A 24,544-nucleotide genomic window follows, 5' to 3' on the forward strand; every position below is an offset into this window, starting at 1 on the left:
AAAACATGGCTGTGACAGGATGGACCTCCTATGCCATCCTGTCTGTTGTGTTGCTGGGGATCGGCTGGGCTTGCCTTGCCAACACCCCCTTTCTTTATCCCAAATGCACCCCTCCTGTCGCAGTAGGAGGAGCCTGCTACCACCACTAGGCTCCTACACTGGCACCTAGAAATGCGTCCTTCTGGGTAACTCTCGCTGCTAGTGTACCCCCCTGCTGGGCACCTGGGCTGGTACCCCTGACCTCTTGTCACAGCTCTGACACTGGCCAGAGCTGCAGGGAGTGGGCAGAGCGTTGGTACTGGAATGCCGGGTCCCAACCTCAGAACAGACGGATAACAGATTAGATTGGGTCTAATCTGTAGGTCACAGGAATTACAGCAGGTAAGTAGACATCAAAGCAGGTTACTTAAGCAGTTGATGTTTATTAGCCCAGGAAGTCCTAATAAGGACAGTTACATCCACTAGTTGAAGTTACTAGTGGCATCCAGAAAGGTACAGATGTAATAATACATCACATGGTCAAACAGAGCTCCTTTTTATACAGATTCTGATACAAATCCTGGCAGGGGGTAAACCAGCTCCCTGATCAGAGATGGCTCCGCAAACACTGATCAATCACATTCAATAATTACCATTAGGATGTAATATATCCTTTAACCGCTGAGCTAACGCAATTTAAGATTTAACAAAATTTACATCAATCTGCGATATCCTCAATCACTTGCTGCTTGCCTTATGCGGACAGGTTCTGAGAAACACGAAGAAACGCCACACAGGACAGAAAGGCAGTGGCCCCCTGCTATGTATACAAACTAAAGCAAGTGTTTGTCACTTCACAGGAAAAGACTTACTTAGCATTTCCCGCTATCAGCAAAACAGACTTCCTCTAACAAATGGCTATTGCATCAGAATTCAGTACATTTCTAATACACAAATATAACACAGTAGTAAAATAAGTACATTTGCAATTATGTAAATTAGTGGACTGCGCTAATAAATTATATTTATACAATAAGTTATTTATAAGTGATCCAGCCACAATGGCCATAAAAGATAAGTAATTAATGTGAATAAACAGCAAAAACTGAGACTCTGATCATAAAAACACAAACACAAATCAACGACAGACTCCATTGTGTTAATGAAAGAAAAGTGAACAAGTACATTATTACAGGAGACGTACTGTTATGAATATACAGCGTCTCCTTCACAGTAAAACAAATAAATGGAACTAAGCAAAAGTGAAAAGCTGCATATCCTTATTTCAATGTCAAATAATTGCAACTGACTGAGTAAAATATCCAAATTTGGGATACGTTGATTAAATTAGGAAAAGGGAACATTTCTGGACTCGCACTCATTGTTATTTCCCACATATTCCTCGCGCCTGGTGTCCTGTCCATGATAACTATGCAGAAAAATCAATGCAAACATAATTAGTTTTCAACCAATGTATCACAACAGGGGTAAATGCAGGATTAGTAGAGGGGGGTTTCCACACCACACCGGCAGTGGGCGTGACCAGCATACATGGGGGGCGTGGCTATAATTTTAGACAGTGCTTGGCTGCTCTCCAACTCTTCCTATCCCCATAATATACATGGACAATGCTGCATGCACTACTGTTAGGTACACGCAGCTCTCCCTTTTCAAGCAGAGCCGTGTGAAGCGGGGGCAGGGTCCAGCCGCCTCAATTATACAGTGCCCCAGGCTTGGTGGGGGTTTCCAGGTACTAGGAAACCCCCCTTTGCCTCGGTTTGCCTATGCACAAATATATATACATTGATCTGATTAGGAAGATATTATATACCTCCGATCATACAGGGATAAATTGTAGAGAGAAACTACACACATTTTATGTAAAGGTTGAGCGTTTGGGTGGCAAATTACTGTTCAGAGAAACATGAGCTGTTTATGTACTATTATGTCCATTTTACCGTCCCTGCTAAGACAGATTCTCTCACACACATCTTATATAGTTTTGTAGAACATAACACAAGTTTACCTGTTCTTGCTTAGTTCAGAGTTCTCCATAAGACAAGAGACGCAGCCTTTCAGACTTAGTACACTATGGGCCTGATGCAGGGCTAAAGCAGCTTGGCCGTAATTTATGTCCACGCAGAAATAGCGTCTTTCAGTCCATGCGCCGAGTCGCTTGCGTCTCAAGAGGCTTCCAGCTCTACATCTGCAGCATACGCACCAGGTTTACAGCAGACCCACATATAAAGAACCAGCTTGTAAATGCAATAAAAGTTTGTAAACATTTGTTTTCATAGGGAGAAGTCATTCACTATAAGGCTTCTTATGATACAGCAGCTATAACCATCCTTGCATACGTTTTTTCAAAATACGCACAAAATCCTTTAATACAGGCACGGGGGCAATGAAGAAAGCATTGAGCAGCTTTAGAGGTGAGATCGCCATCAGCAGAGTTTTGCTAGTGCTGGCATCACTGTGTATTGGCACCGGCACCTGATACAGCTACTGGTATCTGCGTCTCCGTGCAGGTGTGCTGCAGTCACAATTACGCCCTTACGGTAATTGGTCTGCTCTTACACGCCACTTACAATCCCCATTCCACCTCTCCAAGCATAAGACGTAGGGGTACACTTGTTTTGTGCCCAGCATAAATGTGAGTATTTTACTCTAAGCCAATGGGCGAAATAGCTATCTGTTATCTGTAGGTCTTGATACATAGAATAGGTACTTGTTGGATTTTTTGCAGGAATTCTCAGTGCGAAATATAGCAAATGGGCGTACGTCGGACTCTGCGACATGCACACGTAGATCTAAACCTTTACACGCGGCAGTATGAAATATTCTATGTAAAATACAGATGGAGCACAATGTGTTGTAGTGAATGCACAGGTTGTAATTATGTCATTTAAATTTCTTGCATTATTAACAGACATGGCACAAGACAGCTCAAATTCTCCAGGTTAGCTGTGGCCGGGGCCTGATTAAGGGTTCAGGCCACCCTAGGCTACTCGTAGCCCCATCGCTTTCCATGACAGGCTAATACGCGCTGGGTAAAAATGAACTTGTCCTTAATTTAAGTTTCAGCTTCATTCACCCCCAACTAATGTTTATATTCCTGTGTTTTTGAACCTCAGTTCCACTTGGATTTTTGCAGCTGTCACTATCCTTGTGTCTCATAGTCACTTATAATTACACGCCCACCCAAGGATCACTCATCAACTTCAGCCTTTACCTTAGGATTATGTCACAATTAAAATCTTGCTACATTTTTCTTTGATGATTTCTTTTTACTTTGGAGAACAACTATTCTCTTATATTTGAAACTTAATTTCAGCTCATACCATACTAACCAACTCTCCCTGAATGTCAGGGAGACTCCCTGAACTAGGGGTGATCTCCCTCACTCCCTGAAGAGTCTGGCATTCTCCCTGATGCTGAGCCAGTACAAGACGTGGTTGGCTTCGCCATCTGTGGCATGATGACACAGTTCAAAAATTGTGTCCTATGTCCATGTATTGATGCCTATGGAGGTGGCCATTTTCATGGAGACCAAGATTTAATCAAAGACTGACAGGTAAGACAACATGACTTCAGTAATAAAGACAGAAATGTAAAAAGCACTTCATTCTCTAGAGATTCATTTGCTGCTTTTCTTTAACGCATAGTTGCCTACTCTCAGGAATGTCTGGGGGACTCCCGCATTTCTGGGAGACCTCCCGGGAGAGCAGGGCAACCTCCCCATTCTTGCCCCCACAATAGATAAGTGGCATGGGCGGGGCTTAATGATGCAAATATCGCGTCATCTTAGCCCCACCCCCTGCTGTAATTGGCCAAAAATGTGACAATCGTTTAGGGGCGGTGCCAAATGATATAATTCATCAAGCCCTCCTCACCCAGGATCTCCCTGAAGCCAACGAGGAAAAGTTGGCAAGTATGGCTTATACTTCTTACACCTGTAACAATTTTGCACACCCAGAAATTGGTATTGCGCCCTAGTCTGCAGCCTGGTGAATAGTTAGGCCCTGGCTGTGGCTCACTGAAATAGATAGATAGTCTGGTCTTTGTATTATTTTGTTTTTTATGTATTATGCAATGTGTTATGGATCGTTGCGGTCTGTACATTGTGTACTGCTGTAAATATCATCTATGGCACTGCGGACCTGTTGTGGTGCTTTATAAAAGATAATAATAATAATGGCTTCCTTGCAGTCTTCCTGTCCGATTTCAGAAATTCTTAAAACAAATCATCCAACATGTTTCCAAAAAAAGTATTTATTTTAAATATTACATGTATTTGCTTAAAAAAAAACAAAAAAAAAAAACACGTTTGCAATTCATACAGTGACATAAGATGACTTTCTGCTGATCGTCCGATGGTCTATCCCAGAGACACACACTCAGCCGGTAGATGTATAACTTCCAGGGATCTCAGCTCATTGAAGCCCTCAGGTTCTCCAGATCTGGGCGAGATTTAAATCTCTCCAGGTAATCTGCCTCCGTATGCTAGGGAGGGAGATTACAACAATATCAGAATACGTGTGAACTAAATGAAAGGCAAAAAAAAGTAGAATAACTCCCAACAAAACGTTACCCAAGTACATACTGCTCTGGGCAAAACATGTTTCCTATACAACAATAATAAAGAGTACCGATCAATTAGGAGATTGCTCTGTATTGTGCAGTTCTGTCTCCTGCTCTCTGTCCCCTATAGGACTCTTCTGTGCTACAGCTCAGTACTCCCTGAGAACCATCTTCATGGTGTGTTGGTCAACATACCCCTTATCTTACTGTATTGCTATTGGATGTTCCAGCCAACCACAGGGCACAAACCGTTCAGTATTACACTACAGATGACAAAATGTATCGTCTGGGGAGTTTAAAGGCACAGATACAAATTTACGGAGGGCCGACATTCCCTTTAAACGCAAAATAAGGTCAAATCAAAACAACTACATTAAAACTACCTATGCTGCCAGACTTATATACTCAAATACCAAACACTTCAGAAAATAAGCCACAGATGCTTCTCCCGTAGATATTTTTCACCCTGTTCAACTCCATGTTTTGTATTTTTACAGAAAATGTCAAGTTGTAAATGTCTCGGACGTAAACTGGTTTATTGGTGGACAAAGACTTTGATGACTGATGATGTGATTGTATTATTCTTCCTCATCAACCTGCTGTATGATTTACACCTTACATAAATAATGAATATTATAAAAAGATCATAAAAGAAAAACGTATGTCATAGTGGAAGAGAATTTCCTTTACCTCCTTAACCAGAAGTTGGACGCCTTCGGGCTGGTTCATCATCAGAACTTCTAGGAGAGCAGGAGCTAACGTAGCACTCAGACCACTGACCTGAGAACCAAACAGGGGACATTATAATAACTGTACGGTCACAGATGTAATACAAGGCACACCTAGGGTAACAGTGGTGCACAGGCTACCAACCAGGGGTGCGTTTAGATTAACCTGTAATTTTTTAGACCAGACAATTATACATGAAAACGCAGCTTATAAATTCACCAAGAACTAGTGAGACCTCTGACGCTGGTCCCTAAACAATCTGTTGGCCACAGAATGGGGGATATTCAATTGACCGCAAGTTTTTTTCCCCCCCACAGCGTTAAAAAAAAAATAAAAAAATCTCCCGCAGGTTTTTAACTGCAATAGCGACCGTTTTGAGTTAGCGCAGCTCGAAAAACTTGCGCAATTCAATTGAAAAAGAGGAAACGCTGCCCCTGTGCGTTAATCATTGTGTTTGCGAGTTTTTAGGGGAGTGAAGGGGAGTTTTAATGCGGTCATAACACAAAAGGATTTTGCATACATTACGATACGTTAGATTGCATTACACATTGATAATATCTACATTACAGTATTTTCTTTAGCATATTTTTTTATTGAACTATTTTTTACCATAGAATCATCTATACCATGTCAAAACACATTACTACATTCATATTTGTACCAAAAACATACATATATTTAATTAGTGATTTTAATGCTTTAATTTTCATTATTTTTTCATAAGAAAATCAACTTTTACATGTTATGCATTACTGATAAACATGTTATCTTTTTTCTTTTCATTATTACTTGATTTCAATTACTTTTTTGTTTTTTTTATTTCTATCACACCCCAAAGAGGTGCGAGATAAAACAGCATATTTGCCTGTTTAACGCGTCACGTTAAAAAACAATTGAATAGAGGACCGTTTCATAAAAAATAATAACGTATCGTTAAAAATGGAATTGAATCGCGGTTAAAGTTAACCCTCTCGAAAATGATAAAAAACAGAGTTAAAATTACTTAACACGGCCTAAAAAAAAAACAAAAAAAAAAACTTGCGGTCAATTGAATACCCCCCAATGTCTCCACTGTGTGTAAAGGACAGGAATTTTGTAGAGGATTAGTCAGATAGAAACAGCTATAAATTATGGTGGGCGGAGCTATGTATAGGGTGGAGCTACAGGTAAATATAGTGCTCTTATCCAACAACTTCCCAAGTACAAAGCAGCCTACAAATATAAAATTGGTTTAGCTGAAGACAATCAGGACACCAGAGAGATTTAGTCAATTAAACCAGGCAACATTTTCTACCTACCTGGACAACTCTTTCGTGGGTGGTCAGGACAGAGTCCAAAAACATCTTGTTCCCCACATCCTGCAGGAGCATCACCTCTTTAGTCTTGGTTGGCTTTGCATAGCTGCAGATACACATACATGCTATTCAATGACATCCAACACAAGTTTAATATAGCAGCACAGCAGTGGCCAGCTATCTAGTGACAGCTAAATTATCTGTATATAACTAAAGTATGAACCATTATTACCTGTCCTGAATCAGTGTGACAGGAGCCTCACATCACTGTTAGATGACACTGCTCCTTCCACTATATAACTCTCAGTCTGTGGCCTCCTGCTGCCTCCATTCCCCTCCTCACATCATGTCACTGCCCCTGTCACATGCAGCCCTGTCCTCACTAACACATCACTCATCTCCTGATATACTCTGTGCTGCTGGAGGACCCTGCTCCTTCCACTATATAACTCTCAGTCTGTGGCTTCCTGTTGCCTCCATTCCCCTCCTCACATCATGTCACTGCTCCTGTCACATGCAGCCCTGTCCTCACTAACACATCACTCATCTCCTGATATACTCTGTGCTGCTGGGGACCTTGCTCCTTCCACTATATAACTCTCAGTCTGTGGCTTCCTGTTGCCTCCATTCCCCTCCTCACATCATGTCACTGCCCCTGTCACATGCAGCCCTGTCCTCACTGACACATCACTCATCTCCTGATATACTCTGTGCTGCGGGGGACCCTGCTCCTTCCGCTATATGTTTATTCCGTAGCCCCCACACACACCACCCTCCCTAGCAGTTATACTAGTCGGCGGAGGGAGCACCATTTGCTTACTGTCAGGATAGAGCTCCCCCTTATCCACATGGGTTACATGATTAGATACAATGGTCATCTCACCTCTCCTCCACTCTAATGGACATCTGGTTAAATAAATTATGGATATACTGAGCAAAGTGCTCCACATAGAGCATGTTGTGACCAGAGACGCTGAAGTTCAACACTCCGTACTCGTAGTCTGTGCCGGGTTTAATCTCTTTCTTTTGGAACTTGTTTTTCTTCTTTGGGTCCTAGTGAGGGAATCGAACACTAATAAGAGAAGACGATCATACGAGGACAACAAATTCCAGTGCTATTGTCCTGCTGAACCTCGTTACCCTGACACATGAGAGAGACATATGGACGCGAGACTTTAAATCAGAACAATCAGTTGGGTACAATGCAGAGTACAAAACAGCGGTGAATACACTCACTAGATTGTAAGCTCTCTTACGAGCAGGGCGCAGTTTTCATACTCTACTAATAATCAGTATTTGTCGGTAATGTTGTGAATACTGGTAAGAGTTAAATATTAAAATCCTTACAGTCTCTAGTGGTAACAGGTGCTTGTATCTGCCAATCCCATGCGTAGGCTGAGACTTGTAGTGCCTCTTGCTGTCCTGTCTCAGGAACTCTGTATTAGGAAGAAAACAGGTCATGGAATATAACATTTTAATAATCAGTTCTATTTAACCATTTTATGACCAGACGCTTTTGCCCTTTCAGGACCTTTTCTAATTTTCCAGGTCCTGTTGGTGCTGTTGGCATAGAACGACGCACGTAGGCTGATGGCCGTCACTGTCTAACTGCATTTTCCTGATAACTAACTGACCACTTTCAACAGGATTATTACTGGGCTTGTTTTGGGGCCGCCTCACACACTGATATTGCAATGTGTATGGACAGCTTTGTAGAACCTACAACAAGATAAATCCATGCGTATGTGAGGTCAATGAGGTAAATTTATCAAAGCTTCTAAAAAGAAAAAGTGGAGGTGTTGCCCATAGCAACCAATCAGATTCTAGCTGTCATTTATCTAGTACATTCTAAAATGATAGATAGAATCTGACTGGTTGCTATGGGCAACACCTCCACTATTCCTTTATAGAACCTTTAATAAATACACCCTAATGAGTACAGTCCAGCTTTACTTTACAAACCTAAATCGGGGCCATTGAGATATCCAGTGGGCCGTATAAACAGTGGTTTGTCAATGAGGCCAAATAACCAGATCCCATCATGCGTGGGCAGCAGTACACTTGATATGTAGATGACCACAAACCATCATTCTATGTAATTAGACCTTCAGTAAGGAAACAGAAACAAAATGTTCCCCAAATCACAGCTTTATCTGAAATATCTGATAAGCTCCTGAAACTTGAGTGTGTATTTTGTGTTACTAGTCACTTGCTTATATAATGGAAGTTGTATTTTAAGAGAAACATAAAATAAAATTGTGGAGTCACAGCAACAAATATGTTACCAAATCAGAAAGGTTAACACTGATGTGGTTTATGGGAGATTGACAGATAATATGGGGGCCAAACGATAAGCCAAGGAGGGCCGCATACTGCCCAAAGGTCTACTGTAAGGCAAATATATAAGTTATTGGCATGGTCTCTGTTCGTGAAGCAGCTGTTCAGGGAAGGGAAACAGACATTGTAGTCACTCACACAGCAGGTGGAGGCCTCATCAGTTCTATAAGCGTCATGGCGGCTGCCACGCACGCCTGTATCGCTGAACTTCTGATGTCAGCGACCACAACACTTAGCTTCCGATTTTGATTATTTCACAAAGCCGAACGCTGTGCACCGAGTATATTTTCTACATTTGGTAGCGTTCTTTATGCAGCCCCGTTGCTGCCAGACATTATTTGATTATCTCTACCTTTAATGCATTTGTTTTTCAGCTTGGGTAAATGCTATTCCTGGCCAATGTTTTTTTATGTTGGGATCAGAAAGAAGGTTCTGCCCTCCAAAAAGTTGCCCGACAAGCTCCGCTGCAAGCTTTTTCTACAATACTAAATATAGGAAAGCAGGAATCCTAATTCACATTGCACTGCATCTACTCTCCTCAAGCCTGAAACAGAGTATAATGTACCCATTAGAATAGCACATTATAATCATTAATAGGTGGCAGGAGAGCGCAAAGAAGTAAAAATCAAGGAAGTTCATCAAGAGCTGGAAGTATAACAGATGGGACTCAATGGCCAAACGGAGCAATCAGAGGCGCATGCGTGACCACGGTCATTAGGCTCAGTGTTCTATATTAAAATACATACTTGTTAATTACATGGGTGCTACTTGACCTGAGCTCCAACCACCTGGGTTTTGAATAGGGTAGTGGGATTGGGTAAACAAGTGAGTGAGTGGAGAGCTCCCTTAAAGCTATAGCAAAAAAGTAAAATAAACCCTTGACATGTCAGGTGTATTTACGATTATAGTATATATTTGGCAATTAAATATAACTTACTGGGATCACTGCAGAGAATCCCATTGCTTCCTGTAAACCTATGATTGAAAAGAAAAAAAAAATGCTAAAACTCACATTAAAATTCAACATGTTAACATCAGCAAATGTTTTTGGCAAAAAGAACAGATAAGATATTTAATTCTGCATTCACAGAAAATGACAACAGAAACACTTTTAAATAACAAGGTTAGTTTTTAAAACTGTGCTGCAACAAATGTTATGTTTTGAAATAAATTAGGGAAATAATTTATTTTGTGCTTTTTACCGTAGCTCTGCCAATCATTCCACTGAAAGATATAGCAGGAGAATTAAGCAGCCATCAGGCAAAGAGGTTCCCCTCAACTATATAAAAAGAAAAGTTGCCCTCAAACATTTGTGAACGTCTAACCTCCTCAGATGAAAGAGTATTATTATTTTCTTAAAATATTAGCTCCAGGTCAGTTTAGTAATTGATAATGGATGCGTAATTAAGAATGAACATATATAGACAACGAGACAGGCTGAAGCAACCTGCCTCAATCCAGCTGTGGTGGAACTATAAGTCCCAGAATGTCCAATAGTGAACAACATTAAAACTATTTTCCTAGTACATATTTTAACCTTCTTTTTTTGCATTTTAAATCCTCAATTCTCATCAACTTATAAAGCCCAGGAAATATGAATATGTGATAGGAAAAAGCAGAAAAGGAGGGATTTTGTTTTGTTAATATTGAATAATTGAGACAAACACAGGGACCAATCTCCAAAACTGGTGCTGTCCCTGGAAATAAGGGACAGTAGACCTCTATGATGTGCATGCTGAGACTTGTGGTTCCACCACAACTGGAGAGACAGGTCTGCTATACAGAAGACATGGAGGACTGTACTTACTTGCAGAGGGCTGCAGTGTATCTGAGCAGATAATTCCCCCTGAGAGCCAGCATCTAGGGGGGATAAACACAGACATCAGCCCCTGCACCCCCCAATCACTATATCACTCTCACCCCCATAATACTCACACTCACCTTCTCACCACATGGGGGACACAATTCCCCGCGCACATTATGTCCGTCAGAAAACTCCTTCCCCAGATGCCCCCACAGAAGGTTCCGCCTCCCTGTGATCAGACACACAGGAGAATCCGTGTTATTACAGACACAGGTCTCTGATAGGGACATAGTGACAGTGTAAAATACACAATAAACTAGTGCACCCTGGCAGTTCTCTGTCACTCCCCCCCCTTCCCCAATCCTAACCTTATACTCAAATGGTTTGTTTTGGTTTTTAAAGACATGTACATTTAGGGCTGAGAGTCTTATGCTCAAAACAAACAAACAAACAAAAAAAACATCACTGTAGAAGAACTAAGTATTAAATAAATAACTGGATCATGCTAATAACTGTATAGTACAGTGGTTCCCAAACTTTTTCAGTTGGCGGCATCCTCCATAAATTTTTTCAAGGCACCTATCCAAAATAATTAATAGTAGTCCCATTTTATAAGTAACTTGTGTGAAAATAATGTAATAAGTATTTAGGTCAGGGCAGAAATACTTATTAAGTTGCTTGCAAATAATACACATAAATTGAAGGTAAAAGAATATTTTTATATATTTTTTTCAATCTTTTCTATCAAAAAAACAATTTACAGCTATCGATAAGAAGAATAAGATCAAACAAAATAAAACAACAATATGTACAAAAATCATCACACTGCGCCCCTTCATGCTCACACTGCCCCTTCACACTCATACTGGCCCTTCACCATTACACTGTGCCCCTTCATGCTCACAGTGGCCCTTCACCATTATACTGTGCCCTTTCACACTCACACTGCCCCTTCACACTCATACTGGCCCTTAGCCATTACACTGTGCCCCTTCACCATTTCACTGTGCCCCTTCACGCTGACACCGTACCCCTTCACATTACACTGTGCCCCTTCAGGCTCACACTAACCCTTCACTATCATACTGGCCCTTCATGCTTACACTGTGCTCCTTCATGCTCACACTGGCCCTTCACCATTATTCTGTGCTCTTTCACACTCACACTGTGCCCCTTCATGCTCACACTGCGTCTTCACGCTCCCACTGGCCCTTCACCATTATACTGTGACCCCTACATGCTCACACTGGCCTTTCACCATTATGCTGTGACCCTTCATAACTATATTGTGCCCCTTCACACTCACACTGTGCCCCTTCATGCTCGCATTGCCCCTTCACTTTTATACTGTGCCCCCTTCATGCGCACACTGTTCCCTTTCACCATTATACTGTGCCCCATCCCTTTACACATTGTGCCCCTTCACCATTATACTGTGCCCCTTCACCATTACACTGTGCCCCTTCAAACTCACATTGCCCTTTAACCATTACACTGCACCCTCCTTCTTTCTTTTCCCCTCCATCATTGTTTCCTATCAGTATTTCCCCTACGATCCTTTACTTACTTTACTGGGCCTTCTTTCTTCTTTTTCCTCTGTTTCTTTCTTCCACATCCTTTCTACGGGGCTACTCGCATAATATGTCAGGCGTGAAGACATCACGACCGACATTCAGTAAGAAGGGAACAGGGAGGAGGGAGGAGGATGCTGGGTCCTGGACGACACTGGTTTGGTAAGTATTTTTTTTGTCCTGGTTGTGGTACCTCTGTGACAGCCGCAGCAGCATCCTAGGGAGCCGCACAGCACACTTTGGGAACCGCTGGTATAGTATATAGTATTGATGGGCAACAGGCGGCTCTAGGACATAGTTGCCTACTCTCCGGGAAGTTAGCAAGTTTGTCCTAGGGCCACATGCAGCCCGCCGAAGCTTTGCCTGTGGCCCCAGCTCGTCCTACTGACAGATGAGTTTGTTGTAGCGTGTAACACTTGTGTAAAATGCTGCTGACAAGTTATTACAGATAGGCGTCTCTTTCTTTGGTTAAATGTATTGTTTTAAGTCATCGCTGAGATTAAGGGTAATGAGTGGCCCTCTTGATGGTTAGGGGACCGCACCATGCCCATCATTGGTATATAGTGTATGTGTGAACAGAACCCAACATAAAGCTGCAATATAGATCTTGTTCTTCAACCTCATCACTGAACAACCAAATCTCTGTCCCCTTTGGAGAGATTGTATAGAACCAGTGACAGGGTGATAAAGTACTGTCAGCTCTGTCTACTATTGCTGATCAGAGTTATCATATATGTATATTAACCATAGTTGCCTACTCTCCCAGAATGTCCGGGAGACTCACAAATTTTTGGGAGGCCTTTCACCATTATGCTGTGATCCTTCATAACTATATTGTGCCCCTTCACACTCACACTGTGCCCCTTCATGCTCGCATTGCCCCTTCACCATTACACTGTGCCCCCTTCATGAGCACACTGTTCCCCTTCACCATTATACCGTGCCCCATCCCTTTACACATTGTGCCCTTTCACCATTCCACTGTGCCCCTTCACCATTACACTGTGCCCCTTCAAACTCACATTGCCCTTTTACCATTACACTGCACCCTCCTTCTTTCTTTTCCAATCCATCATTGTTTCCTATCAGTATTTCCCCTACGTTCTGTTACTTACCTTACTGGGCCTTCTTTCTTCTTTTTCCTCTGTGACAGCACCGCAGCACCCTTGGGAGCCACGTTGCACACCTTGGGAACCGCTGGTATAGTATATAGTATTGATGGGCAACAGGCAGCTCTAGGGCATACTTGCCTACTTTGTAGCGTGTAACATGTGTGTAAAATGCTGCTGACAAGTTATTACAGATAGGGGTCTCTTTCTTTGGTTAAATGTATTATTTTAAGTCATCGCTGAGATTAAGGGTAATAAGTGGCCCTCTTGAATGTTAGGGGACCGCACCATGCCCATCATTTGTATATAGTGTATGTGTACATAAAGATGCCTACACAGTATAGATCTTGTTCTTCAGCCTCATCGCTGAACAACCAAATCTGTGTCCCCTTTGGCCAGATTGTATAGTAACAGTGACAGGATGATAAAGTACTGTCAGCTCTGTCTACCATTGCTGATCAGGGTTATCATCTATGTATATTAACCACAGTTGCCTACTCTCCCAGAATGTTTAGGAGAAACCCGATTTATTGGGAGAACCTCCAGCATCCTGCCCTCTTCATTGGTGAAGTGGGTGGGGGCAGGCCTATATGAGTCATGCCCCCATGACGAAACCCCCCTCCCAGAGATCATGCTGTCAAAGTTGTCAAGTATGATGTAAACCCAGACTTGGGCTTGTGCACACAGTGCTGCTCAATATAGGTCAGTCCTGTAAGGGGCCTATTTTACAGTGAGCGCATTTTTGTCACAATGATTTTCCTTATCGCAGCAGATCGCAACGATAAGTAATGTAACAATGTGACCATTTATTAAAAGTGTTCAGCCGGAACAGCACCCCCAATAAATGTCTGTCCTCGCCGAACACATCTTACCTGATCGAGGCTTGCTTCTTGGAGTTGCAATATAAGCCGTCTGCTGAATATTCATCTGCGTATGCTCTGTTCTAAAACTGCGGACATGCGCACTAACAGCGCAAAGCGCAGGTCACTGCAGAGAGCCGGGCAGCAGAGCCAGGAAACACAGAACCACACAACATCCCCGTGACCCTCCCAAAAGGGCTGGAAACCTTTGTTAAAGTGTAATACTTATTTAAGTTTATATTATTTATTTTAATAATATGGTGCATATTAATTAGTTACTGTTATAAACACAGGGGGAATCTCATGTATATAAATATGTTATGTATTGGCCACAAGTACAGGATAAGCAAAATGTAATAAAATATATAACTAATAAATGGCTTAATCCTAGCTACATTTTTTTAATTAAATTATTTTGTATAAAATAAATTAAAATCTAAGTTACATCAGTAAGTTAGTAGCTTAGGGTCAATAAATTTATTACAAATATAATTATGGGCTAAATTTGTGATATTGTTTTACCACAAAGTTTTTTTTTCCATTAAATAATAATTCCAGGGATCAAACAGTATAACATATGTATCATAATCACCATACACTATTTATATGTTTAAAAGGAGATAAAGGTACACTGTTCTGATGTGAGTATATCAGTACAGGGACAAATGATTGTAATATAATAACAATATGAATATGATGAGAAAAAATGTTCAATAACACACAGAATGGTTGAAGTGGGGGGGGGGGTATATATATTGCCATACCAGTCACTTACATTATATGTAGAAATAAATATATATATATATATATATATATATATATATATATATATATATATATGTTATGCTCCTGATGAAGTCTTGAGTGGTGCAAGACGAAACGCGTTGAGCTGTATCCAGTGTGTTTTTCAATACCTCATGTGAGTGCTTTTATTATATTTTATTAAATCTTTTATATGCATACCAAAATATCTTCCTTTTTTTCAGTCTTATGCATTTTCGCCATCTGGATGAGGTTGTGACTGTGGAGTCATTGGTGTTGCACATGTTTTAATATCCTCCAGAAGTGGGATACTCCATGATATCTGGTACGCAGATTTTGATGTTTCTTTCTGCACTTATATGGGTGTCATATAATTGGTAATTCTGGGACACCAATCCCATACACCCCATAGGATTGTGGGGAATTTGGTGATATTGCCCTCATTAAGAATATTACAGTGTTATACTATGTTTGCTTTTTCCGCATTTTTGTACTGATCGGTGGAGATCTGGAGGACTACAAGTACAGCAAAGACTACTCCATTATCTCCTAATAAGACCCATCGCTGTATACCTCACGGTACGCATGCTATTGCTCTATTCCAAGTTGTATATTTGACATATCACTCAGAGGTGCCCTGCTTGTTTTTCTGTTACAGCATATATATATATATATATATATATATATATATATATATATATATATATATATATATGTGTGTGTGTGTGTGTATATATATATATATATATATATATATATATATAAAACATATTATATATTTTATGGGTTACTGTTATGTGGAAATTAGGTTTATATTTTTTGTAAATGTAGCAAGGATTTGTAGCTTAAATGTAAAATAGTCTGATAACCTATAACAATAGAGAGTGGGGTATGAGTGTCATTAGGATGATGATAGCAGCTTGATGTTTATATAACGGGTTTGTCTCTCTATAGTTTATGGTTGTATACCTTTACTTGTCACCATGGCCTTGCCGCTGAGTAAATATAATTATTTTATTAAGATGGGGAATATTGGGCATTGTATTGAAGACACTGCAACATTTTAGTTTGTTTATCCTTATCTCATTATTTTTTAAACTTTAAAATATATTCAATGTCTTTTCATATAAATTACAATTTTTTTTTTATTTTCACATTTGTATTTCTACAGTTCTCAGCAGCTATATAGGTGCATTACTAATTTCCATGGGTATAGTTTTAATCTCTCCCTCGCTGTATCTAAAGAAATATTTCAAAGCAAACAAACATTGAAAAGAATTTTTAAGTTAATTTACATTCACATTTTTGCAAACAATCAATGACGCCTGTGTGTAAAATAGGAGCTGGACAATAAGTACAAATTAGTTATTTTTTTTTTATATAAATCATTAAGAGGAATTGAAATGCCACATGGTGTACTATATTTAATCTTTTTTTTTATATAAAATTGTAAACTAAATTATGACTCAAAAGAGGTATTATATGCGCAAACCATAATTACATTTGTAAATAATGTAATACAAGAACGAACCTTATTTATGTCTAAAGATATATTTTTTTATAATCCGGTGATTCTTCACAACAATATACCGACACAGCTTCTGAAAACTCTACAAATGCAAACGTGAAAATAATAAATAAATTATAAAAGGCATTGTCTATATTTAAAATGTAAAAAGTAATGAGATAAAGATAAATGAACTAAAATATTGCAGTGTCTTCAATATAATACTCACCATCCCCCATTTGCTAACATTGCACTTAATCTTACATCTTAATAAAATATATATATTTACTCAGTGGCAAGGTCATTGAAACAAGAAAACGTATACAACCCTAAACTATAGATACAAACATTTTAGATACAGACATCAAGCTTCTATCTTCAACCTAATGACACTCATCCCCCACACTCTATTGTTATATGTTAACAAACTATTTTGCATTTCAAACTGAAAATGTAAAGGATTAATGTGAAGTTTGTGGGCTGTTCCTTGAAGAAAAAAATTAAGCCACAAATCCTTGCTACTTTTACAGAAAAATCTAAAAATAATTTCTACCTAACAAATAACCCATAAAAGCATTTTTATATAAACATAATATATATATATATATATATATATATATATATATATATATACACACTGATATGTGATATCTAGCACCAATACCTTAGCAGCAGATCCTTTAAGTCCTGTAAGCTGTGAGCTGGGGCCTCCATGGCTCAGACTTGTTTTTCCAGCACATCCCACAGATGCTCGATGGATTGAGATCTGGGGAATTTGGAGGCCAAGTCCACACCTTGAGCTCTTTGTCATGTTCCTCAAACCATTCCTGAACAATGTTTGCAGTGCGGCAGGGAGCATCATCCTGCTGAAAGAGGCCACTGCCATCAGGGAATACCGCTGCCATGACGGGGTGTACTTGCTCTGCAACAATGTTTAGGTAGGTGGTACGTGTCAAAGTAACATCCACATAAATGCCAGGATCCAAGGCTTTCCACCAAAACATTGGCCAGAGCATCACACTGCCTCCGCCGGCTGCCTTCTTCCCATAGTGCAGCAAGTTGCCATCTCTTCCCCAGGTAAACGACACACACTCACCCGGCTGTGATGCATCAGACCAGGCCACCTTCTTCCATCGCTCCATGGTCCAGTTCTGGCACCCACATGCCCATTGTAGGCACTTTCAGTGGTGGACAGAGGTCACCAGGGGCACTCTGACCGGGCTGCGGCTACACAGCTCCATACGCACCTTTCTATCATAGCCGGCCTTATTTGTGCTACAGTAGCTCTTCTGTGGGATTGGACCAGACGAGGTAGCCTTTGCTCCCCACGCGCATATATGAGCCTTGGATGCCCATGACCCTGTCGCTGATTCACTGGTGGTCCTTCCTTGGACCACAATGTGACCCATGTCAAAGTCACTCAGATCCTTACACTTGTCCATTTTTCCTGCTTCAAACACAACAACTTCAAGAACTGACTGCTCACTTGCTGCCCAATATATCCCACCCCGTGACAGGTGTCATGGTAACGAGATAATCAATGTTATTCGCTTAACTTGTCAGTGGTTTAAATGTTGTGGCTGTCACAAAGCAGAGAATTGGATGGGACCACTAGCTGGTATTAGCACAACTGAGCAAAGAGGCGCAGGGTCTAACGCACCCCTAGTATTCACCAGGGACCTCCCCAAGGAAGTATGGACTTGGCTGCAAGGGGTGCACAGGTCGTGGTTCTCCAAGACAGTCACCAGCAAAGTTAGAGTGATCAGACGATCCGAAGTCCAAAGAAAGGCCTGATAGGCCAGATGAAATTCTGGCGGTCACTGACTGCCTCCAAGTACACCCGAGAGCAGTCAGTGATGTACACCTACTGCGCATGCGCCCGGGCCAGAGGAAGCAGCATCTGAGCCCAGCAGGAAGAGGCAAGCGTCCGTGATGCAGTGATTTTATTAAAATTACAAAGACCTCCACTTATCTATGGAGTGAAGAGTATAATCAGCTACTTCTCTCACTTCGCTTACAGGAGATGCAGAGGTCAGGTAGGAAATTAGGTCATAATTGCATCATAATTCATAACAACTGAGTGTTCAGTGAGGTGGGTGGTGTTATCCACGTCATGGGGGCCCGAACAGGGGTCAGACTGAGCGGCCCCCTGCCCAGCCCGCCCCTGGTTTTATCCAGCTTTGGCAGGCTTAGTTTGTTCCGCTTTCAGTATCCTATATGTTGGAAGGTATATCATCAAGTGATGCCCGACTCATATACGTTACTGGGGTCCTGCCCCATCATGGCCAAATCTGAGCAGATAAACTGACTGCACAGAGTGCTAATTAACTATTGGCTCACACCCATCCTAGATTACAGAGAAGGGCCCCTGAGAAGCAGCTGCACTGGGGCCCCAGCACGTACTTGATATTGCACTTTAACATTTGCACTAATTATAACAAATTACTCATTAGAAGAAATGATGAAAAACATATTCCCACAAGTATGTTACCAATAATAACATTAAGATATGTATTTCAATATGCTGCAGAAAGACATTGCCACCCTCACATGCCCCTGACAGGGGATGGAATGCTGGGAGTTGTAGTTCCACAACACCTGCACGGCCTGACATGGCACAACCCAAACATCACGTGACCTGCCCCTCCCTCAGCCCAGCCCCGCCCACTGCTGATGAGGGCACTTTCTGGAGCAAAGATCTCCGATTACGTCATCCGGAAGTGACAGCCAGTAACGTGGCGCCCGTACTCCCAGCTGCAACCAAACTGCCATCCAGGACAAGAGGCCACGCCCTAGCCTGCTACCAAAGGGGGAGGGGCCGAGAACTACACAGTTCTTTCATACGGGCGTCCTGCGTAGCCACCAATCACCGCTTCCCTAGCGCAGCAACGAGTGACGTCACACAGCAGTGCCGACTGCCCGGGGGCGACATGTTGGTTGTGGCGAGTTCTAATATATATATATATATATATATGAAGAAACTCAATCACTGAGTCCTTCCTCCATTATAAAACTGCAAAATCAGACATGAGAATAGGAACCAGTCCATGGGGGAGGCATCTGTCTGGGTTTCCCCAGTTAACATTTTTTGTATTAACTACACTGGAATCAATGGGTGTTGAGCAAAAATACTTCATATAAAGTAATGACCTGAGCCCAGGTGAAGTCATATGATGTGGGTCATGTTGCCATGTCTGTTACATTATAATGACTGGTATAGGTTGCAGATTTCTGCTGACCAAAATAATGATGTGTTATATGTGCAACTGGGTATTTTTGTCCATCTATAGGATTATATTTATAATTTAGTGTTAACGCTTTATAGAAAAGGACTATACAGAAAATATAAATGCAGAACTTAAAAGAATTGCATATCGCTTTTAATAAAAAAAAAACCTGCCCCTCCCACCAATTAGTGTTAAGGGGTCCCCTATTCAGAAAACTAATTTGCACTAGTTGCTGTATTTATTTAATATTCCAGGGCGTTGAGCCATGGAGCAGTGACCTTTACCCACTGAGGCAGTGTGCGTGCATTCAAACGATGCTTATCACTCTAGTCGGGGCAAAGGGGTTATTTAATACTAAAAAAAAGACAATTAGCCCCTGGTAGAAAATGCTCTGCTTCCAAACATACTACTATTTTTATATGTCAGTTCCCTGAGCTGAATTAACTGATAAGGAGGGTCTTCCTTAAATATATCAATTAAAAATATCAATTAATTAATTCAGCTCAGGTTAATGCAATAAAAAAATAGGAAGGTCATTTTGTAGCTGGTGGAACGGGTCATGGCAGAGCGTTGGTGAATTATACGTGCCATGTGCACTACCTGCATAATCAAAACTGGCGGTATGTAGTGCAGCTGTACAACATATAAAGATGCCCAAATACTGCACTGCTACAGTGCAATTAGACTACATGCAGTAATACGCCCGTCTGCCCATTAGAGGGTTACTACCTGACCATAACTATTCCAAGGTCTTGCTAAGGAATAAATACTTGCCTTTATCAGCTATGTGTCTACAATGGTGCTCTACCTTCTTCTTTATCTTGTCAGATGTTCTAAGACTCAAGCACACTCTGGTATTGCAGAAGTGAACCAAATCAAGCAGATTTTAAAAGCCACTACACCACCTTATAATGTTGTAAAGCCAGAGAATGAATGTACCTATTAAATTTCCCATTGTAGGTTTGGTGCTAAAAATATAAAGGCCGCCTGGATCACTCTGCAGTACTGTGGTACAATAAACCTTGAATCTTACTTTACCTAACTGCATTAAATAATTAGGAGCCCCAGTCATTTATCCAGTAAGACATATATTACTATTGAGCACAATATGAAATAAATAACTGCAAAGGGGTCTCCAGATTAAATATGAATGTTACTAAATTCCCACCATTCCCAATACTTACATTTTAGTCAGAGGCCCTTAGAGTACAATGATCCCGTGCATCATCTCCTGTTGAAAGCCTTAGAGCCATTGTGTCCGATTTTCCCTGCTATGGAGAGAGCGGTGCAGTTCCAAGGATGATTGGCAGAGATCCTGGCTATATGTTAGTGCTGGCACCCAGCTAATTACAGATTATGGTGAGTATCTCAGGGGATGGACCACCACCAACGTACAATTATTGGGAGTAATAACAAAATGCGTTGTACGAATGCCGCTGATGTGTTATTACAGATGGGTATAATGCTCTTAACAAATGCAAAAGTCCCCCTCATTTCTGTACTTTAAAAGTAGGTGTTTTTTAATAGCTTGTCGAAAAAAGGTTAAAAATTCACACCTCCAATCTGTACTGATTTGGGGTCGGGAGGTATGTACCCCTTACCAAGCGGCTGGTGTGTGTGGCAGCTCAAGGGTATATTCAGGGAAGGGTGGTTGTTTAGCAATTCTGAAATACTGGGCATGTCCTTGGGGTTGTGGAATGCCACCAAGCTGGCATGGTCATGCCCCACTTCATGGTGGCGCTCAGAGCTTATCCTGATTTGGCCAAGGTTGGGCGTTATATAAATTAGTTATGCCTCCTTACATTTCCAATTTGGAAATCAAGACATTTTAGGCTGCCGCTCTGATCTGTAGAGACCACGCCCCATCCTTTCCACACCACACCCCCTACCTATTTCCGACATGGAAATATAGATTGTGCAACCAAATTTGGTACTGTTGGGGGTAAGAATTAGTTGCATTTGTAGAAGAATTACCAATTATTGCAGAGCTACCATTTGAACAGCTCAGCTTTCTCCATGGAATTCTGAAATTGTGGTCTTGAGAGTTTAATGAACTACCTGGGTTATCACCTGGTTCTCAACCGTGCAGCCAGGTTTAGGGATAGGCTGAGTGGTTTTTAGAGTACTAATTGTTTTTCAGTGATCTTGACAACCATCATCATTCCGCAGTGCCGTACAGTCAACATATAAATACATGAGCACAAATTAAACGTAACATGTAAGTACGGATTACGTATGTTAAGTTTAATGTAGCTGTAGGGTATTAGTATTTAGAAATATAAATTCAATTCCCTCCGTTAGATGTCAGTCCGAGAAATACATATATTTCCGTCCTGGACAGCTTTCAGATTAAAATATAACTTTTCTTTTCGTACTCATAAAACGTTTGTACAAAATCGAAATATTCTAAAGTTAAAATGAGTGAGTGATCAGTGGGCAGATAAAATCACATATAATTGGAAAATACTTAAAAAATAATAAGGAATCTTTTAGGACCGGACCAAGACAGATCTTTAATGTCATTAATGCGGAGCTCACATGTAATTGTCTGCCACTATCTATTCCACAACACACACTGTTGATATGCACCAAATCGTGTGAGCTCCGCGTTCCTTTAAAATTGCATCTTATTAGTAGTAAACAAGGGCGTAAAGCGGCGGTTCCCAAACTGTGCGCCGCGGCTCCCAGGGGTACCGCGGCGCTGTCTCAGGGGTGCCGTGGACCAGCCATAAAAAAAACAAACAGAAACACTTACCAATCCGCGCGGTGCCGGGACCCAGCAACCTCCTCTCTCACGCAGCATGCTGCTACGTGAGAGAGGAGGATGCTGGGTCCCGGCGCCGCGCACATTGGTGTTTCTGTTTTTTTTTTTTTATGGCTGGCGCGCGGCAGAGGGGGCAAAGTGAGAGAGTGACAGCGGGCACAGGAGGGGGACAGAGGAGAGTGACAGCGTGACAGGAGGGGGACAGAGGAGGGGGACAGCGTGGCAGATGAGCTGGGACAGTGACAGAGGGCAGAGGACGGGGACAGTGGGCAGAGGAGGAGGACAGCGTGAGAGGGGCAGTGGAGGGGGACAGCTGACAGGAGGGAGACAGTGTGACAGAGGGCAGAGGAGGGGGGACAGCCTGATAGAGGGCAGAGGGGGCAGCGTGAGAGAGGGCAGAGTGTCTGGATGCAGAGGGGGCATTTTTGCATAGAACTAAATAAGCATTTCTGTCCTGACCTAAATACTTATTACAATTTTTTGACCCAACTACTTCTAAAACAGGACTGCTCAGTAATTATTTTGGAGGGGTGCCTTAAAAAAATTATGGAGACTCTAAGGGTGCCGCGAACTGCAAAAGTTTGGGAACCACTGGCGTAAAGGCTCAATTCAGATTATCCGATTTAGGCTAGGTACACACTTGAGCGTTTTCGTCCAATAATTGGGCAAATCAGCCGACATACGACGTTCGGTCGGAAGTGGAGTTAGTGTGTATAGTGACACGATGGTCAAAAGTCGTTCCAAAGTGTCGATTGTCTGCTCATTCGGTTGGTCGTACTGTTTAATATTTTCCGACCAATCACCAACCGATCATGTAGTGTGTATACACTCATGCTCACGATCCCCATAGAGGTTACAGAGTCGGGCTCTTTTCAGCCGATGCCGGCAATGAATGTCCCAGTGAATAAATGTAGAGAGTGCTGTAGAAGGAATAATTCATTTGTTCGTTCTGAGACAGAATGTTTAGTTTCAGAGTCACAGAAGCTAACACAATTTGTTAGGACATGTGGATAGCTATAACAAAGCGTTTAAATCAGTGTGACAATGTGACAATAATGAATTAATGAATTGTGCTGTCATTCTCAAAAGACTAGAGGACCAGATAAAGGACCAGATGAAGAGCACAGATCTGAAGGTAAATCCTGTCACTGTGTACACATGAATCGCCAGACTGATCGGACCTTCAGTCCTAGGTACAATCGTTTGAGATAACACTAGTTGGAAAATTTCTTCAGTGTGTACCTAGCCTTCCACACAAAGAGAACAGTGTTAATGAGAATGCAATTTGTCTATGTGTAGTTCAGACAATAATAAACCGATTAGCCCATTGTGTTATTATCTTTCAATACCAAACATATAGATTGCGGTTACAATGATATAGATTGTTACTAAAATTTTGCTATCAGCACCAGTAAAAGAAATTGTTCATAGCTGGTAAGGTGATAAATTGATCACCACAATCAGTGCATGTTGTAGAATTGCAGACAGTGGTAGTATACCAACAGTTCAACAAATAAATAATATACAGAGAAATATAAGCCTTGTAAAATTCTCATTATTCTTTTGCAGTATAAGCTAAGTGATATATACCTGTTCTGCTACAAACTACTATTAGTTGCATCATTTATTGACGGCATTTTGCAATTTGGAACACCATTATGAATAGCAGTCAGAGTCAGATACATACAGGATAGACATAGGCCATAAGATACAACCATTTGTGATATCTTTGTCCGGTCCCAATAGATTCCTTATTATTCTTTAAGGATTTTCCAGGTATATGTGATGATATCTTCCCACTGATCACTCACTCAATTTAACTTCAGAATATTTTGCTTTTATAGAAACTTTTTAAGGGCATGAAAATTAAAATTATATTTAATTTTAACGGATACATATGTATTTATTTGACTGCCATCTAACCGAGAGAATTTAATTTATATTTCTAAATTCTGATAACCCTACTATAGGAGTGACCCTCTTAGATAGTACTTTTTTATTTATCTTCCTATAATAAAT

The 24,544-nt window shown here is 41.1% G+C and overlaps 1 protein-coding gene across 2 annotated transcripts; it reads right to left on the minus strand.

Annotated features, from left to right (window-relative positions):
* Positions 1-4,235: 4,235 nt before the first annotated feature.
* MRPL48 (mitochondrial ribosomal protein L48) lies at positions 4,236-11,036 on the minus strand. 2 transcript variants are annotated; one of them, XM_075198521.1, is made up of 8 exons: positions 10,863-11,036; positions 10,729-10,781; positions 9,859-9,896; positions 7,932-8,020; positions 7,468-7,637; positions 6,588-6,690; positions 5,251-5,340; positions 4,236-4,482 (listed from the first exon to the last, which is right to left on the minus strand). In XM_075198521.1, the coding sequence occupies exons 1-8, from the start codon at positions 11,013-11,015 to the stop codon at positions 4,408-4,410; spliced, it is 771 nt and encodes a 256-aa protein (XP_075054622.1). In that variant the 5' UTR covers positions 11,016-11,036; the 3' UTR covers positions 4,236-4,407. The 2 variants fall into 2 exon arrangements, with proteins under 2 accessions (XP_075054622.1, XP_075054621.1); XM_075198520.1 differs by having other exon boundaries at positions 10,857-11,036.
* Positions 11,037-24,544: the final 13,508 nt, after the last annotated feature.

This window comes from Mixophyes fleayi, chromosome 2 (assembly GCF_038048845.1).
Source record: "Mixophyes fleayi isolate aMixFle1 chromosome 2, aMixFle1.hap1, whole genome shotgun sequence".
NCBI classification, from domain to species: domain Eukaryota; kingdom Metazoa; phylum Chordata; class Amphibia; order Anura; family Limnodynastidae; genus Mixophyes; species Mixophyes fleayi.

Coding starts and splice junctions, on each gene's coding strand:
- MRPL48 (XM_075198520.1), bottom strand. CDS start 11,015: ATGTCCCTATCAGAGACCTGTGTCTGTAATAACACGGATTCTCCTGTG. Junction 10,782..10,856: donor CATGTGGTGAGAAGGTGAGT/GTGAGTATTATG, acceptor TATCCCCCCTAG/ATGCTGGCTCTCAGGGGGAA. Junction 5,341..6,587: donor CCCACGAAAGAGTTGTCCAG/GTAGGTAGAAAA, acceptor TTTGGTTCTCAG/GTCAGTGGTCTGAGTGCTAC.